This window comes from Astyanax mexicanus, chromosome 25 (assembly GCF_023375975.1).
Source record: "Astyanax mexicanus isolate ESR-SI-001 chromosome 25, AstMex3_surface, whole genome shotgun sequence".
Lineage (NCBI taxonomy): Eukaryota > Metazoa > Chordata > Actinopteri > Characiformes > Acestrorhamphidae > Astyanax > Astyanax mexicanus.
Genome location: NC_064432.1, coordinates 25,923,086 through 25,937,427, shown reverse-complemented (window position 1 = coordinate 25,937,427; position 14,342 = coordinate 25,923,086). Strand labels below are relative to the sequence as shown.

General features: G+C 40.8%; 1 protein-coding gene across 1 annotated transcript in view; it reads left to right on the top strand.

The window, feature by feature from the left end:
- The window catches only part of slc30a6 (solute carrier family 30 member 6), a 36,244-nt gene that overhangs the window by 10,498 nt on the left and 11,404 nt on the right, over window positions 1-14,342 (top strand). Inside the window, exons 5-9 of the mRNA XM_022682092.2 lie at window positions 8,440-8,482; window positions 8,595-8,660; window positions 10,780-10,860; window positions 11,920-11,955; window positions 13,330-13,424. Of these exons, the coding sequence (XP_022537813.2) occupies window positions 8,440-8,482; window positions 8,595-8,660; window positions 10,780-10,860; window positions 11,920-11,955; window positions 13,330-13,424 (321 nt within the window). The remainder of the gene's footprint in view (window positions 1-8,439; window positions 8,483-8,594; window positions 8,661-10,779; window positions 10,861-11,919; window positions 11,956-13,329; window positions 13,425-14,342) is intronic.

The window sequence follows — 14,342 nt, the reverse complement described above, 5'->3', positions numbered from 1 at the left end:
AGTCATGTAGTGTGAAGGTAAATCTGGGTAGCAAAAAAAGACACAAGACACAAAAATGCCCCTGCATTAATAAAAGCTGTATAATTGAACTGTGAGAAGAAGACAGGTCTGAAGGGTGTGATGATAGTGTGATGATGTTAGACAGGAGCTTTCTGTTCAGCTCTACAGCAGAGCTGCTCAGCACTTGTGGAGCTTCATGTGCTTCAGTGTGGTTTTAGCTGCGCCGCGATGCTAACAGTGCATCTGTGTGGCAGCCGGGTAAATTAGATCTCTTCCACATCTCTGGAGCTTTTCCATTCATTGCGTAAACGCCCCTGACTCGCTGCACTGCTGCTCATTGGCCTAATGCCTCATTTGACTCTACGCTGCCTCACACACATATATACCCACTTACACATATATACACACAACCACTTACATACAGGAATAACAGGAGTTTATAAGCTGGTTTTGTGGATTCTAAAATGCATTAAAACCACTGAATGTAAAAAGCTCGAGAAATGTATGAAAAAAAGATGTGAAAAAAGTTATCAAAAAGCACCACATCATGTCCAGGAATATTATTTAAATTTAACTAATAGTTTATTCTAATTGCTTGCTATACTCCCTGCACTATACTACCCTATACTTTTTATACTACCATGTGGTATCTTATACATTGTATATTATTACCCTATACTACCCTTAATTCTCTCAACTACCCTATACTAACCTGGACTTCCTATACTACCCAACATTACCTTATACTCCCTACACTATACTACCCCATACTCTCTTACACTATACTACCCTATATTCTCTATACTATCCATACTGCCCTATAGTACCTTACACACCCCTATACTAACCTATACTTTCTACATTACCCTATGGTCCCTATATTACCCTATACTCTCTACACCAGTGGTTCCCAACCTATGGGTCGCGACCCAACCTATGGGTCGCCAAAGATCCACGATGGGTCGCGAAGCCCTCTTGATTTTAAGGGGTTTAATTTTAATACTATATATAGTCTAGGGTAAGCAAAATTCGCCGCGCTGCGCTGCGCTCTCTCTGTCTCTCTCTCTCTCTCTGGCGCGCGCGCGGGCGCTCTCTCCGGCAGCGCGGAGCTGAATTCAGCGAGAGGCTGAATATAATAATATAATAATATAAGAATATAAAACTCAGTTTAGTTAAATAAATGAAAATGAGTGAGGGCCTGTAAAGTTAATCAATTATTGTCTAATATTTGGACAGGTTGAGGTTTTGGTGAGCTGTTTTACTGATTTGAAACTGAAACTGAAACTGATATTATTCTTTTTTTGTTGTGTGTTTTTATTTTATATAAATTATTTTTTATTCATTTTAAATAGTTGTATTATTTTATTGATCTAATTATTTTTTTTCTTCATAAGATAAAAAATCCTTATGTTTTATGTATCAATTTTTCCTTTTTTACGTGTTTATTGTATTCATCTATAGTAAATGTCAGTTTTTATTTGTCATTTCTAACCCCCCCCCACCACAACCCAATTATACACTTACATCTTTTACATTTGGGGGGGGGGGGGCTTACAATGGTAAAAATATGGGTCCCTGAAGAAAAAGGTTGGGAACCACTGCTCTACACTATACTACTCTATACTCTCTACAATACTCATACTGCCCTATAGTACCTCACCTCCCCTCTATACTCCCCTATACTCCCTATATTACCCTATAGTCCCTATATTACTCTATAAATTCTACACTATACTTCCTATATATTACCACCATATATATTAACCTATGCTGTTCTATACTACCAACATACCCCATACTCCCCTATACTCCTTATACTTCCTTATACCTGTAAATATACTATCTAGTAGTCTTTATACTACCTTATACTACCATATATTCTCTAAACTACTCTTTACTACAATATATTATGCTAGAATATACTACCTTTTATTTCCTAAACTACCCTTTCCTCCTCTATATATTACCCAATACTGCCATATATTGCCCTTTACTGACTGACCTGTTATGCCCTATACTACGCAAAACTACCTTATACAACCATTTGGTCTGTATATTACAGTATAATATCCATCTTAATCTACACTACCCTGCACTGTCCTACACTATACTGCTCTTAACTACCCCCTACACTCTCTATACTGTCCTGTACTACTTGTAATATCCTCGATTATGAAGAATAAACAGGTGTTTTAGTAAGTTTGTCTGTAGCTCAGTCAGTAATTGGCTCCGCTCTCCTCCTGTATAACGCTGAGTGTATATAAGAGCAGTTCTGCTGGAGCTCATATATATATTCATGCTGAACTGCTGCTGCTGCTGCTGCTGCTGCTGGTGTTATAGTGTCATGGTTTTTACTGTGTGTAGCTTCATGTAGTGTTAGAGGGAAGGCGGTTGACCTGGCGCTCAACCGGAAAGGTCAGTTTAAGGCCGTCTGGACGCTCACAATGATCATTAGCACACGTCCCCATCAGGGCTTTCCAATTCAGCGAGTCCCTATAAAACCCACCCGGCCTGGCCTTTCTCTGCTTTCTCTGATTTTCCTAAAGCTCTTTTACAGATTACATATTTATAATTCACATTTTTGTGTTTCTTCTCGACTCAGGCATGCTCCAGTGTGTTGGTTTGTTGGTGTGTTTGGTAGTTTTGTAAGAATTCCCAATGTTTTAGAAAAAAAGGAAAAAACAAGAAGTAGTTGGTGTGACTAAGTGGTAAATAGTTTTTTCGCTTCCCAATTGTGGCTAACCGAGTTACTGGAAGAAAGGAAGGATACATTAGATGCGTCCCTCATCTAATCATTCCAAACGTCAGCTGAATTTCTCGGCTGTGCACGAAGTATCCTTCAATCTAAATGTACCACTTCTGACACCAATCTTTACATCTAAACTATTAATAATAACATCCATACTGTGTTTTTTTTTAATTGAGACCGTATTGGCAAACAAAAATAATGCGGTATAATAAGAGATTGAACGTAATGTCGTTGACATATTTGTTTGTGACCTTCTGAAGGTTAGCCGTTATGCTAGCAGCCAGGCTCAGCAGGTATCATGCTGGCTTTGGAAACACTTTAGGACCTTTTTTGAGTTTTAGATCTGCTCGATTTGATTTATTCTGGGTTTTTAAACCTCAGATTAGGGATTATACGTTGTTTATGTAGGTTTTTGTGTTTGTCCTGGAGTGCGGGATGCCCCGGCGTGTTGGTCTGTGTGTGTTTGTGAGTTTAGTAAGCGATCCCCGAGGCCTTTGGAAGACTGTAAAATGTAAAACAGATGAGTCTACAGGACGCGGCTTGCTTCAGTCAGCGCGCTCAGATCAAATTCTGCATGGGAAGACAGGATTAGGTTACAAGCTGTTGAAAATGTACGCACTTTAATCCGATACGCGCATTCTTCTTTTGTCAACACTTCTTTTAGCCAGATCGATGAGGCACAACAAGCCAGACGAAAGCTGCTGGATACTAGAGGTCCTTCAGAGCTTAGAATTGCTACAGATTTTCTCTCCCGGATCATTTTTCTGCTTTCCTTTACAATCCCGACAAACGAGGACGGTCTGTACTGTCATATACGGTCAATTTATTATGCATGATTCAAATATACAAGCACACACTCTTCATTTTGTATAAATAATGAGCCTCTGTGCTGCTAAAATTCTTCTTTGACCTTCTAATAATTGAGCAAACACTTGGACGATTGTGTAATTTTAAGTAGCTTAAAAATAAAATAATAAAGGACTAACTGGTAAAATATCACAATAAGAAAGAATGTACTTTCTTGTGGATTTTATGGTGGTCATTTTATATTAATACTATAGAATTATTGACCTTAAATAATGGGGGAGGTTAGACAAAAACAAAGAAAAGAGGAATACAGATATTATGTTCCTCCTAAATCTAACCAGATTGCTGTAAATCATAATCTTAATCGAAAACGAATGCATCTAAAAATGCATCAGTACAGTAAAAAGAAGCATGTGTTCCTAATTTGTCTGAATGCAGTCAGACTGGATAGATTGGATAGACAGTATTTCTGAGTGTAGGTGTCACATTATAAAATGAACCACCAATCACACTACCCTACACGCAGCACAGGGAGCGGATAGCTTCCACACCTGCAGCAGAACTGACCACACTAGAGCCCACTTTAAGAGAAATCCAGACAAAAGCACACTCGACCGAACATACAGAATTCGCAATGCAAACGCTTTCAGGTCTGAGAAAAAGGTCTTCAATTGTGGACTTTTTGTTTTAAATCTAAAGTAATGGCTTTGCATCGTCCATGTGATGAATGTTTAAAGAGCATTTATAGTGAGTGTGAATAAACCACCAGGTCAGTCTTCTGGTACGTTATTCCGTGGATCTGCTGCTTCTGTTTTTAATAGAAAGCAGTCGCTGCCCCCAAAAAGCATAAAGTGTACTGTACAGTACTGTAGAGGAAACCAAGCGAAAGGAGGTTAAGTGCTGGTTTGACGGTGCCAAAACACTTTCCTGCTCTGTGTGGGTTCATTTCATCCCAATCTTTAGTCTCACGTTTACGTTACAGCCCCTTCTTTCTTTACTGAACAATATGGCTGCGTTTACAAAACAAAAAAGTAGCGAAAATCCTTTTTTTTTTTTTTTTTTTTCAGAGTAAACATTTTTAGATGTGGTATTGAACTGCAGAGAAAGGAAAATGGACAACAGCAGTGAGTGAGGGTTTCAAAAACCAATATACTGTATTTTTACATTATAAGGTGCAGTAAAGCCACTCAACTGGTGTAGCATTAGCATTAGCCGCTAAATGCGCTAAGCACTAGCTCTGTCGCCATTCAGAGGTGAGTATATCTGACTGTAGTCTGTAGCATGTCTGTAGGTTCCTCAGTGTAGCGCTGAGTCTTTATTTATATTTCTTTCTTTTTATACAGCTCTGGAAAAAAATAAGATATTACGTAAAAATTATGATTTTCTTCGAATTTACCAAATTTGAAAACCTCCTGCTGGATTTGGCACATTTTACCGGCTGACTGTTTAGTTTTAAAATAATAGTATTATTACTTACTTTAATACCTTTATTAATAGGTTTTATTGCCTTTTTTAGCTTTATTGTGGTAGAAATGTTTTTTTTTTTTGTCTGTCTGAATATTTAAGAGATTATCAACAATCTTTAAATTGCATCATGATTGGTAATCACCCAAGCGCACTATACTTTAATAAATAAAAGTTGTATTTGCTCAGTTGTGACTTCAATTATGGGAATATACAGCAACAGCTTTGTATTTTAGTCCAGATTTTTTAATGGCTGGAGTTACAATATTGGTATAACATTGGCTAACACCACAACAGAGCTTTGATTTCTGAAACTGTCTACTTTTTTTTACTGTTAATGAAGAAGCTGAAGACTGGGGATGGATGGGATTGATGGGATAGCCATAATCATGTTAGCTTCATGGTTTATTATGAGTGTATTACTGTGTATATTCAGAATTTATTCAGCTGGTAGACAACGGCACTTTTTGGCTTTGGAATCCAGTGGTGTTTTAGTGTAATTAATTGTATTATAGTTGATATTTGATTGTTCGATGTTGGTTCCTGTTTGGTTGAGAGTAGGTGCTGTGTGGATTGGAGCAGGGAGATTAATAAGTGGTTGTATTCTTGTGGAAGTGAGCTCCTGAGGGCGCAGGACATTGATACGAGCTCCTACGAGACTTGTCTGCTATCTTCTATTCATTACTGACAACCTACTTAACGTCTAGTGTTACGCCTCCATCTGCGGCCTCGCATTACTCCACCCTATTAATTATAGTTTAAAACCAGCCGCTGATGCTCTAGCGTTTCAGGGAAGTCTTAACCCTCCGTTTATCAAGTGTCATCATCGTATGCTGCGCTCTGTGAAGACCTGCTGTTGTGGAGCGATGCGTCAGGGTTTTATTGAGCCGTTTGATTTGTGGGCGATGTTTTTGGGTTTTACAGGAAAACAGGAGAAGGTTTGATTTGGGAAGTGAGCTGTGTGGTGGGACTTTTCGGGAATTTAGAGAAGAGTTTTACTAAAAAAAAAAATCCCAAGCCAAACGCAAAAAAACAAACCGTTGTGATGTTCTACACGATTGGGTCATCATCTAGAGACTGAGATTTTCACCCCATTCTTCTTTGTAAAACAGCTTTTTTCAGGATTGTCCTGCATTTATCTCTATTCATCTTCCCATCAACTTTAACCAGCTTCCCAAATCTTCCGCTGCTGAAAAAAAAGCATCTCTACAGCATGATGCTGCCACCACCATGTTTCACAGTGGGGATGGTGTGTGTTCAGGGTGACGACTGTTTACTCAATACAGTGTTACCATTTTCTGTACAAGGGATTGTCTAAAAATTACCAGAGGGAAAACAACAGAACCAAAACCTGCCAAGATATCTGATGATGCTTTTTCCTCCACCACAACTATTTTTATTTATTTTATTATATTTGACGTTTAATTGATAATACTAGTTGGGAGTGTGTTATGGTGTTGCTAAGTTCTGTTTGTGGCTGAAAGGAGACAAAATGTCAAAACATTCAAGGGGAAGGAATACTTTTTCACATCACTGAATATCCCAATTGTTGACAGTTGCCAAGATGAGAACCAGAACATCATTTTTTGGACAATTTTTGTGTGTTTTATTTTAACGTTTACATCTCGCAACTGCAGTTAGCTTGTAACAGTATGCTGTATCTACCTCTAATAAATGGCTGGTATGTGTATAGCCCTCATTCCCTCGTTCCCTCATTCCATCGTTCCTTTATTTCCTCATTCCCTCATTTCCTCGGTCCTTTATTTCCTCGTTCCCTCATTCCCTCGTTCCTTTAGTTCCTCATTCCCTCGTTCCCTCATTCCATCGTTCCTTTATTTCCTGATTCCCTCGTTCCCTCATTTCCCCGTTCCCTCATTCCCTCGTTCCCTCATTCCATAGTTCCTTTATTTCCTCATTCCCTCATTCCCTCGTTCCCTCATTCCCTTGTTCCCTCATTCCCCCACTCCCTCAGTTCTTCGTTCCCTCGCTCCCTCGTTCCCTCATTCCCTCGCTCCCTAATTCCCTCGTTCCAACAGCAGCATCTGCACCGGGCCGGGTCTCACTTTACCCCCCGAGCAGCTCGTGTCAGCAGGGCCTCCGGCTTCCTCCCTCGTTCTCCCGTTTCCCCTGCCAGGTGTCGGCGTGTAGTCGCTCGATACGGCTTTTGGTTTACATCTGGGCCGATCTATTGTTATTTTAATACGCCGCGTCGACAGACACCCGAGCCGCCCGGCGCTCGATACCGTGTTGCAGAACTCAATGACAGCTGAGTGCTGGAGTTTGCAAATCCTCTCTTACCGAAAGTACCCGGCCCGCCGCCCGCCGCCGCCCGCCCGTGAAAGCGATACCCGCCGTGGGCCGGCGCTGCCGTGGGCCCGGGCCTCCAGGACTTTCTGCTTATGCTCTGAAGAACCACACGGCACTTAATGCCCTTTAATGGAGCGTCGGGGTCCCGCGGGGGCAGAAGCGAGGGCAGGGGGCGCGGCTGATTAGACGTGTTTCTGCGCTCGGTTCTGCAGACGTCTATTAAATATTCAGCTGCAGGACCGGCTTCGTTTACCAGCTCTGCGCCCTCTCCTCTTATCTCCATTGATCAGCTCTGTAAACATACACAACTGACCTTAATCTGCTCACAATATGCTGCACGGATTTGGTTCTCCTCCGCCGGGATTTGGCTCTCTGGCTCTCTGGCCATGGCTGTTCGATGTCCCTCAGACCCCCCGAATACCCCCCCATTCTTCGTCCAGTGTATGAGCCTGGTAGTAGAGCGGACTGTAACTGAGAAAAACGTGCGTTTTTAGGGGTAATTGTGTTGAGTATTGTGTTTAGGTGGTGGGTGGGTGGATGGGTGGATGGATGGATAGAAAGTTTTGTCATAATATTACGAAATCAAAGTCAAAGACAAAATCAAAGAAATATTAAAGTCATGATATGAGATCACAATCGCAATATGAGATTAATCTTGTAATTTAAGGGGAATAAGGTTGCAATATTACGAGATTGAAGTCGATGGATGGCTGGATGGATGGTTGGATAGATAGATATGTGTGCGAATAACACATCAGAGTTGAGGAACAAATTGTTAGAATTTAAATTAAAAAATGTCTTTATTTTAAAAAGTTTCTAACTGTTGTCCGTCTCATTGTGCAGTGCTGCTAGCCAATCAGAGGTGATATGTTTGCATGTATGAATATTCATAAGCAAGATCCGAAATCTTATAGTTTCTCCCGGCCCCCCACTCCTCCACTGGACTAAAGCAGCGTTATACCAGATCACGGGAGCACTTTTTCATACATGGCATTGATTCATACTAGAGACCACAACTAAGACTTTTAAAATGAATTAAAAAAAACGATGGAATGACACCTCCTTTAATAAATAACTCATAAAATAACTATTTTTTCTTGTTTGTGTTTCAGCTTTAACAGCCTACACATACCTCACCATCTTTGATCTCTTCAGGTAATTTAATTCTTCTATATTTACTATACTGTGTCCTAATAATTGTACTGGATTGGTTTCTCAGTTCTTTTGAAAGCTGAATTCTCACAGTTCTTATTGTGTTTTATAACAGTTTGATCACCTGCCTGCTGAGCTCCTGGGTGAGCATGAAGAAACCAAGTCAAGCCTTTTCATTTGGGTGAGTAGAGCAGTGTAACATCACATTACGACATTATCAACTCGTCGTTTCTGTGTCTCCCAAAATTCAAAGTCATTTAGAGCATTTATTTGCAGAAAATGGGAAAATCTAAAAAAAAAAAAAAAAAGATGCAGTGCTTTCATACTTTAAAACTTTATGAATATGAACTTGTTTTCATTGCATTATTTAAAAGTTCAGAAATCACAGCGTTTAATTACAGTTTTCATGCATCTTGGCATCATGTTCTCCTCCACCAGTCTTACACACTGCTTTTGGATAACTTTATGCTGCTTTACTCCTGGTGCAGAAATTCAAGCAGTTCAGTTTGGTGGTTTGATGGTTTGTGATCATCCATCTTCCTCTTGATTATATTCCAGAGGTTTTTAATTTGAATGAAACTCTGTTGGTGCGTGGGGGCCGGTGTTGATGGCGTAGCTTTGTCTGTTCGACTGCCTCCACTGACCTCAGGGTGTCACAGCGTGCTGATTTTATAGAAAGCTGCTTTTCAGCTTCACTTGGTCTTAATGTGCTCAGCGGGCGGCGCAACGGGTCCAGCCGAGCCCGGCTCTTCTTTACACGCTTATCTCCTCTGTCTAACCGTCGCTAATGCTATGCCAAAATCGCCATATTCTTGCTACTGCGCTTATTTACAACCATTCAACACCAAACACCATCCAAACTCCACTCTGCCCTCCCCGAGTCCAGCAGGCGGCGGGTACTCGGCGTGCCGGCTCAGGCGGGTGGGCAGGCGGGGTCCTCGCCTTTATTTTGGTCGGGCAGCGCCGCGGGGGGCTCTCTCCGCACACTCTGCTGGTAAACACACGCTGACCCCGGCGACTGCTCCGCGCCGCTCAGCCCCACCACCCCTCAGCTCTCTGTCGCCCAACAAACCATTTAGCTTTTTATCCCAAACGGCTTCAGAGTGGCCAAACAGGAACGGGGACTCCAGGAAAAAGAGGGGCGGCACCGTTGGCCGCGCCCTCGTTTCACCATCGATTGTGTCTCTGAGCAGCACAGCAAAACTGACATGCACCGCCAACACCCGCCCTCACGCACCGCCGCCCGCCGCCGGCCCGGAGTACGCCGGAAAACAGTTTCCATTTTAGCTGTTCCATTTGAGTCGGGACATTTACGCTCAGAGCAAAAACACGTTTAAAACTGGACTGCATGAATTAAAGCCTCTGATACAACAACCAACAAAAAAGAATACCAACTGACCAACAGAAAGACCAACAGGCCTTCAGAAATACTGACCTACAGAAAGACCAACAGGCCTTCAGAAATACCAACTGACCAACAGAAAGATCAAGTGACTAACAGAAAGACCAACAGGTCTTTATGAATACTGACCAACAGAAAGACCAACAGGCCTTCAGAAATACTGAATACTGAATACAGTTTGTCTGTCTGTTGGTCAGTTGGTCTTTCTCTCTTTCAGTAGGTCTTTCTGTTGGTCAGTATTTCTGAAGGTCAGTTGGTCAGTCTTTCTCTCTGTCAGTCACTCTGTCTGTTGGTCAGTTGGACTTTCTGGCGGTCAGTTGGTCTTTTTTTGTCGTTTGGTATTTCTGCCGGTCAGTTGGCCTTTTTCAGTCTGTATTTCTGACTGTCTTTCTGTTGGTCGGTATTTTTGAAGGTCAATTGACCTTTCTCTCGGTTGGTCTTTCTGTTGTTCTGTATTTCTCTTGGTCAATTGGTCTATATCTTGCTCTTCTGTCGGCCAGTTGGTCTGTGGGTCAGTATTTTGGTTAGTCGATTAGTCTCTCTGTCTCTTGGTTGCTTGTTCGGATTCTCAGTTGGTAGGTCAGTATTTTGGGTCAGTATCTTGGTTGGTCTCTTTTTATAGGTCTTTGTTTTGTTGGTCTCGAGTATATAATGAGAACATACACTCTCTCTTCTCAAATACTGTTTAAATATAAATATTATATATATACATATATATATATAATATAAAATTAAGAGCAGACAGGACTGTTTAGCGCATATCTTTTTTTTTTGTATCTATGTAATGTAATAGAACCTGATGAATGCTTTCAAATATGATGCTCACAATATTCAAGACAGTCTTTTGTTTAATCGATTTTTGTCAAATATATATTTTCCCTGTGATTTTTCTGGTCAGGTTTGAGCGGTTCGAGGTGCTGGCGGTGTTCGCCTCCACGGTGCTGATTCAGCTGGGCGCTCTGTTCATTCTGAAGGAGAGGTGAGCTTCTCCTCTCTGCATGGGTAAAATAGCACTGATGAATATTTCAGAGCTGTGGGAAAGACGCCCAGAGCGAGGTGTACCTGCCGGTCAGTACCCAATCACAGGCGGCGGCCGCCCGGGGCAGGAATGTGGCTCTGAGTGAGGGGGTGGGGTTAATCCGATTACTGCAGGTCTTTATATAAATGTACATTGAGCTAGAGCTGGGCAAATTAATATTGATATTTTATCGTATCGTTACACATTATCTTATAGTTTCGACAATAAACTTTAAATAGCATTTCAGGAATATCAAACATCTGTAGAGGAGTCATTTAACAGAGCACTGTCTAGCTTGTTTTAAGGCATATCAGTGCAACTTTGCTATCGTAACGACAGGAAAAGGACTCACAAAAGGCATGTGCTAATTCTCTTAATTAATCATGAGTGTGAAATATAAACCAGTCAGCGTGTCACTTTCCTTTAATTCTCTTTTAGAGCCAGGTTGTGCATGTTTGTCTAGGTTGTATTCAGTCAGTGGAGCTCCTGTGTTTTCTATTGACAAGATAAACAAGCAAAACTCCAGAAATGTACCTGAACACACCTCATTTCCAGAACACCACGCCCATCAGTGTAGATATATTCAGAAGATCTGCTGCTGTTTAAACGATGCAGGCGGAAGGAGTAAGATAAGTGTAAGATAGCAATGAGCATCACAATGAACGCAGTTTAATTGGATGATGTGCATCAAAAAGTGAATAAAAATCACTGTATTATGTTTGTGAGAGCATTTTAATAGCAGTTTTTAAGATTCTGCAACTGCTGATGCCATTTGTCTGCATGTATATCGTATATGTCTTTAAATATTGCATATCATATTTCACAGTATCGTTCAGCTCAATCACCACAGGCAGTGGCTTTTTAAATTGTTCATAATATATATATATATATATGTGACAGTATCAAACCTTATTTATTTAATTTATTGATTCTTTATTATTTATAGCATTTGCCATCAGTTTTACCACACTATTGGCTATAATATGATGATAATATGTATCATTTTTCTTTTTCTTGCAGTGTGGAGCGCTTCATGGAGCAACCGGAGGTGCACACGTAAGTGTACATGATTTTGTAAAATGTATATTATAGTTTGCACACCCTCAGACAGCATGCATGCCCATTTTCTGAGAGTTTTCACACCTGCAGAGCCAGTCTGGTTTCAAAACAACTACTTAAAAGTAAAAGTAATGTAAGGGGAAATAATAAAGCAATTTAGTTTTTGTTTTCAGGTTTTTACATCTGGATCTGATACACAGTTCAAAAGATTCAGCACATTCTGTACAGGTGTGTCCCGATACATTGATTATTCAAACAATAAATAAAAAGCACTGAATGTCTAAAAGCTCAGTTTCAGATTTGGGTTCTATCTGTGCAGGCTGTGCACTTTTATAGTTGGAGAAGAAACCAACATGGAAACCAGAGAGCTGTGTGAGTCTATTAGTGAAACACAAGCAGATGTGAAGCTGAGAGAAGATGAAAAATCAATCAAAGCCATTACAGCATGAATATTGTTCATAGCCAGAACAACAGTTGTTGTTTTTCAGGAATGTCCTGAAGCAGAAAGTCATCACTGGTGTACTATGTAACAGGTGATGAATAGGTAGAAGTTCTGTACAGAAAAACCTTAAAACTACTGTTAGTGACATCAGCAACAACCTCAAAAGGGCAGAAGTGAATATATCACAATCTAATCTTCTGAACTGTGTATCAGATCCTGATGTAAATACCTGGAAATAAACACTGAAATGTTGATTTTTTTGCCTCATATTAATCTTTTAATATCAAACCCAAATGTTTTCAGTTTACAGCAGAAATAAAGGGATCGGCTTCGCTGTTCCAATACTTTTGGAGGGGACTGTATCTGCCCATTGTAAATGAATGTATTTTAGTAAAATATAAATATATTCTAACTGTGTGAAAATGTAAAATAATTACTTTAGTAAAGTATAGATAACCTACATTTATACTTACGGAGTTTTTAGCCTTGTCACACCCCCAAAATGGGATTTCCAGCTAATCAAACACAGCGTTTTCACAAATCAAAACACAGATTTATATACCCATCAGCCACAATGGGTTTAGACCCCGCCCCTCCGCCGCCCTGCTCCACCTCCTGACTGATTACTTTCCTCAGGGCGTCTCTGGAAGCTCTGGTTTCAGACCCGCTCCTGAAATTCCTGCACTAATATAGTTACGTTAAGACCTGCGATAATCATGTTATACATTCCGATAATGCCATAACACTGCGGACCACCTACCCCCTCTAATCCTCAGGACCTCCTGTAATTCTCCCCCAGGCTGACCTCACCTTGAATGCTGGAAGGTGCTAGGTGATGGGATACTGATAGTTTTGATTGGATTAGATGTGTTTTGATATTTGCTTTGAGCTTATTTCAATCTTTTTTTACTGTTTTTCTCCTCCTGCAGGGGGCGCCTGTTAGTCGGGACCTTTGTGGCTCTGTTTTTTAACCTGTTGACTCTGCTCTCGGTGAAGAACAAGCCGTTCGTCTACGTATCTGAAGGTCGGTATGGCTTTAATCACCTTCATTTACAGTGCTTTTCCACTTCCAAACTACTCCTCAAACACTGTAGGTCTTCTTTTAAGTGATGCTCATCTCTATCTTACACCCCACCTTCTGCCTGCTTGGTTTAAACAGCAACAGAGCTTCTGAATATATATCTACACTGATGCACATGGCGGTCAGGAACACAGATGCACCACTGACTGAATAAAACCGACGTCCACAGTCAGACGTTCATTGCTATGTCGTTGCTATGCACATAAAAATAAAGTAACATTACTCATAATTCCTGCTGTTCCTGTAAATGAGCTGCTTGCGCACCTTCACATTGTTTCCAAACCTCAAATATATGTAAACTGAAGTATTGCAATATTGAATATATTGAATCGTAAGCCCTGTATTGTGATGCATATCGTATCGCCAAGTTCTAGCCTATATATAGACAGCTCTATGTAGTTCTATTTAGCAGTTTGGCTAGTAGATAAAGTGGATTGCTCTACTCTCCTCTCAGCTGCAGAACAGAGATCAAAGGTGATGGATTGGCACAGGGGGCGGGGCTTAGCATAGCAGATTTGCCTTATTCCCACCTCTTTAGACTGTAAACAGCTCTGCACTAAGAAAGGAAACATTTACTAATGTTTACCCGCTGAACTCTGAAGCCCGGCCAGGCGCCGGGCGGGTCCAGATGGGGCAGGGTGACCCGCGGCGGGTCTAAGAGGCTCTAATTGGCTCTTGACTTATTAAGCTGTGACTGTGGCCAAAGCTAGATCTTTGCCTGCTCTCCGTACCATACGGTTTTATTTTAAATCGGTTCCTCTAAGAGCGCACTTAAAAATGATGAGTTTCTTTGATTTTACCAAATTAAAAGCCCCTGTAATATAAGAGGAAGATGGATGATCACAAGCCATCAAACCACCA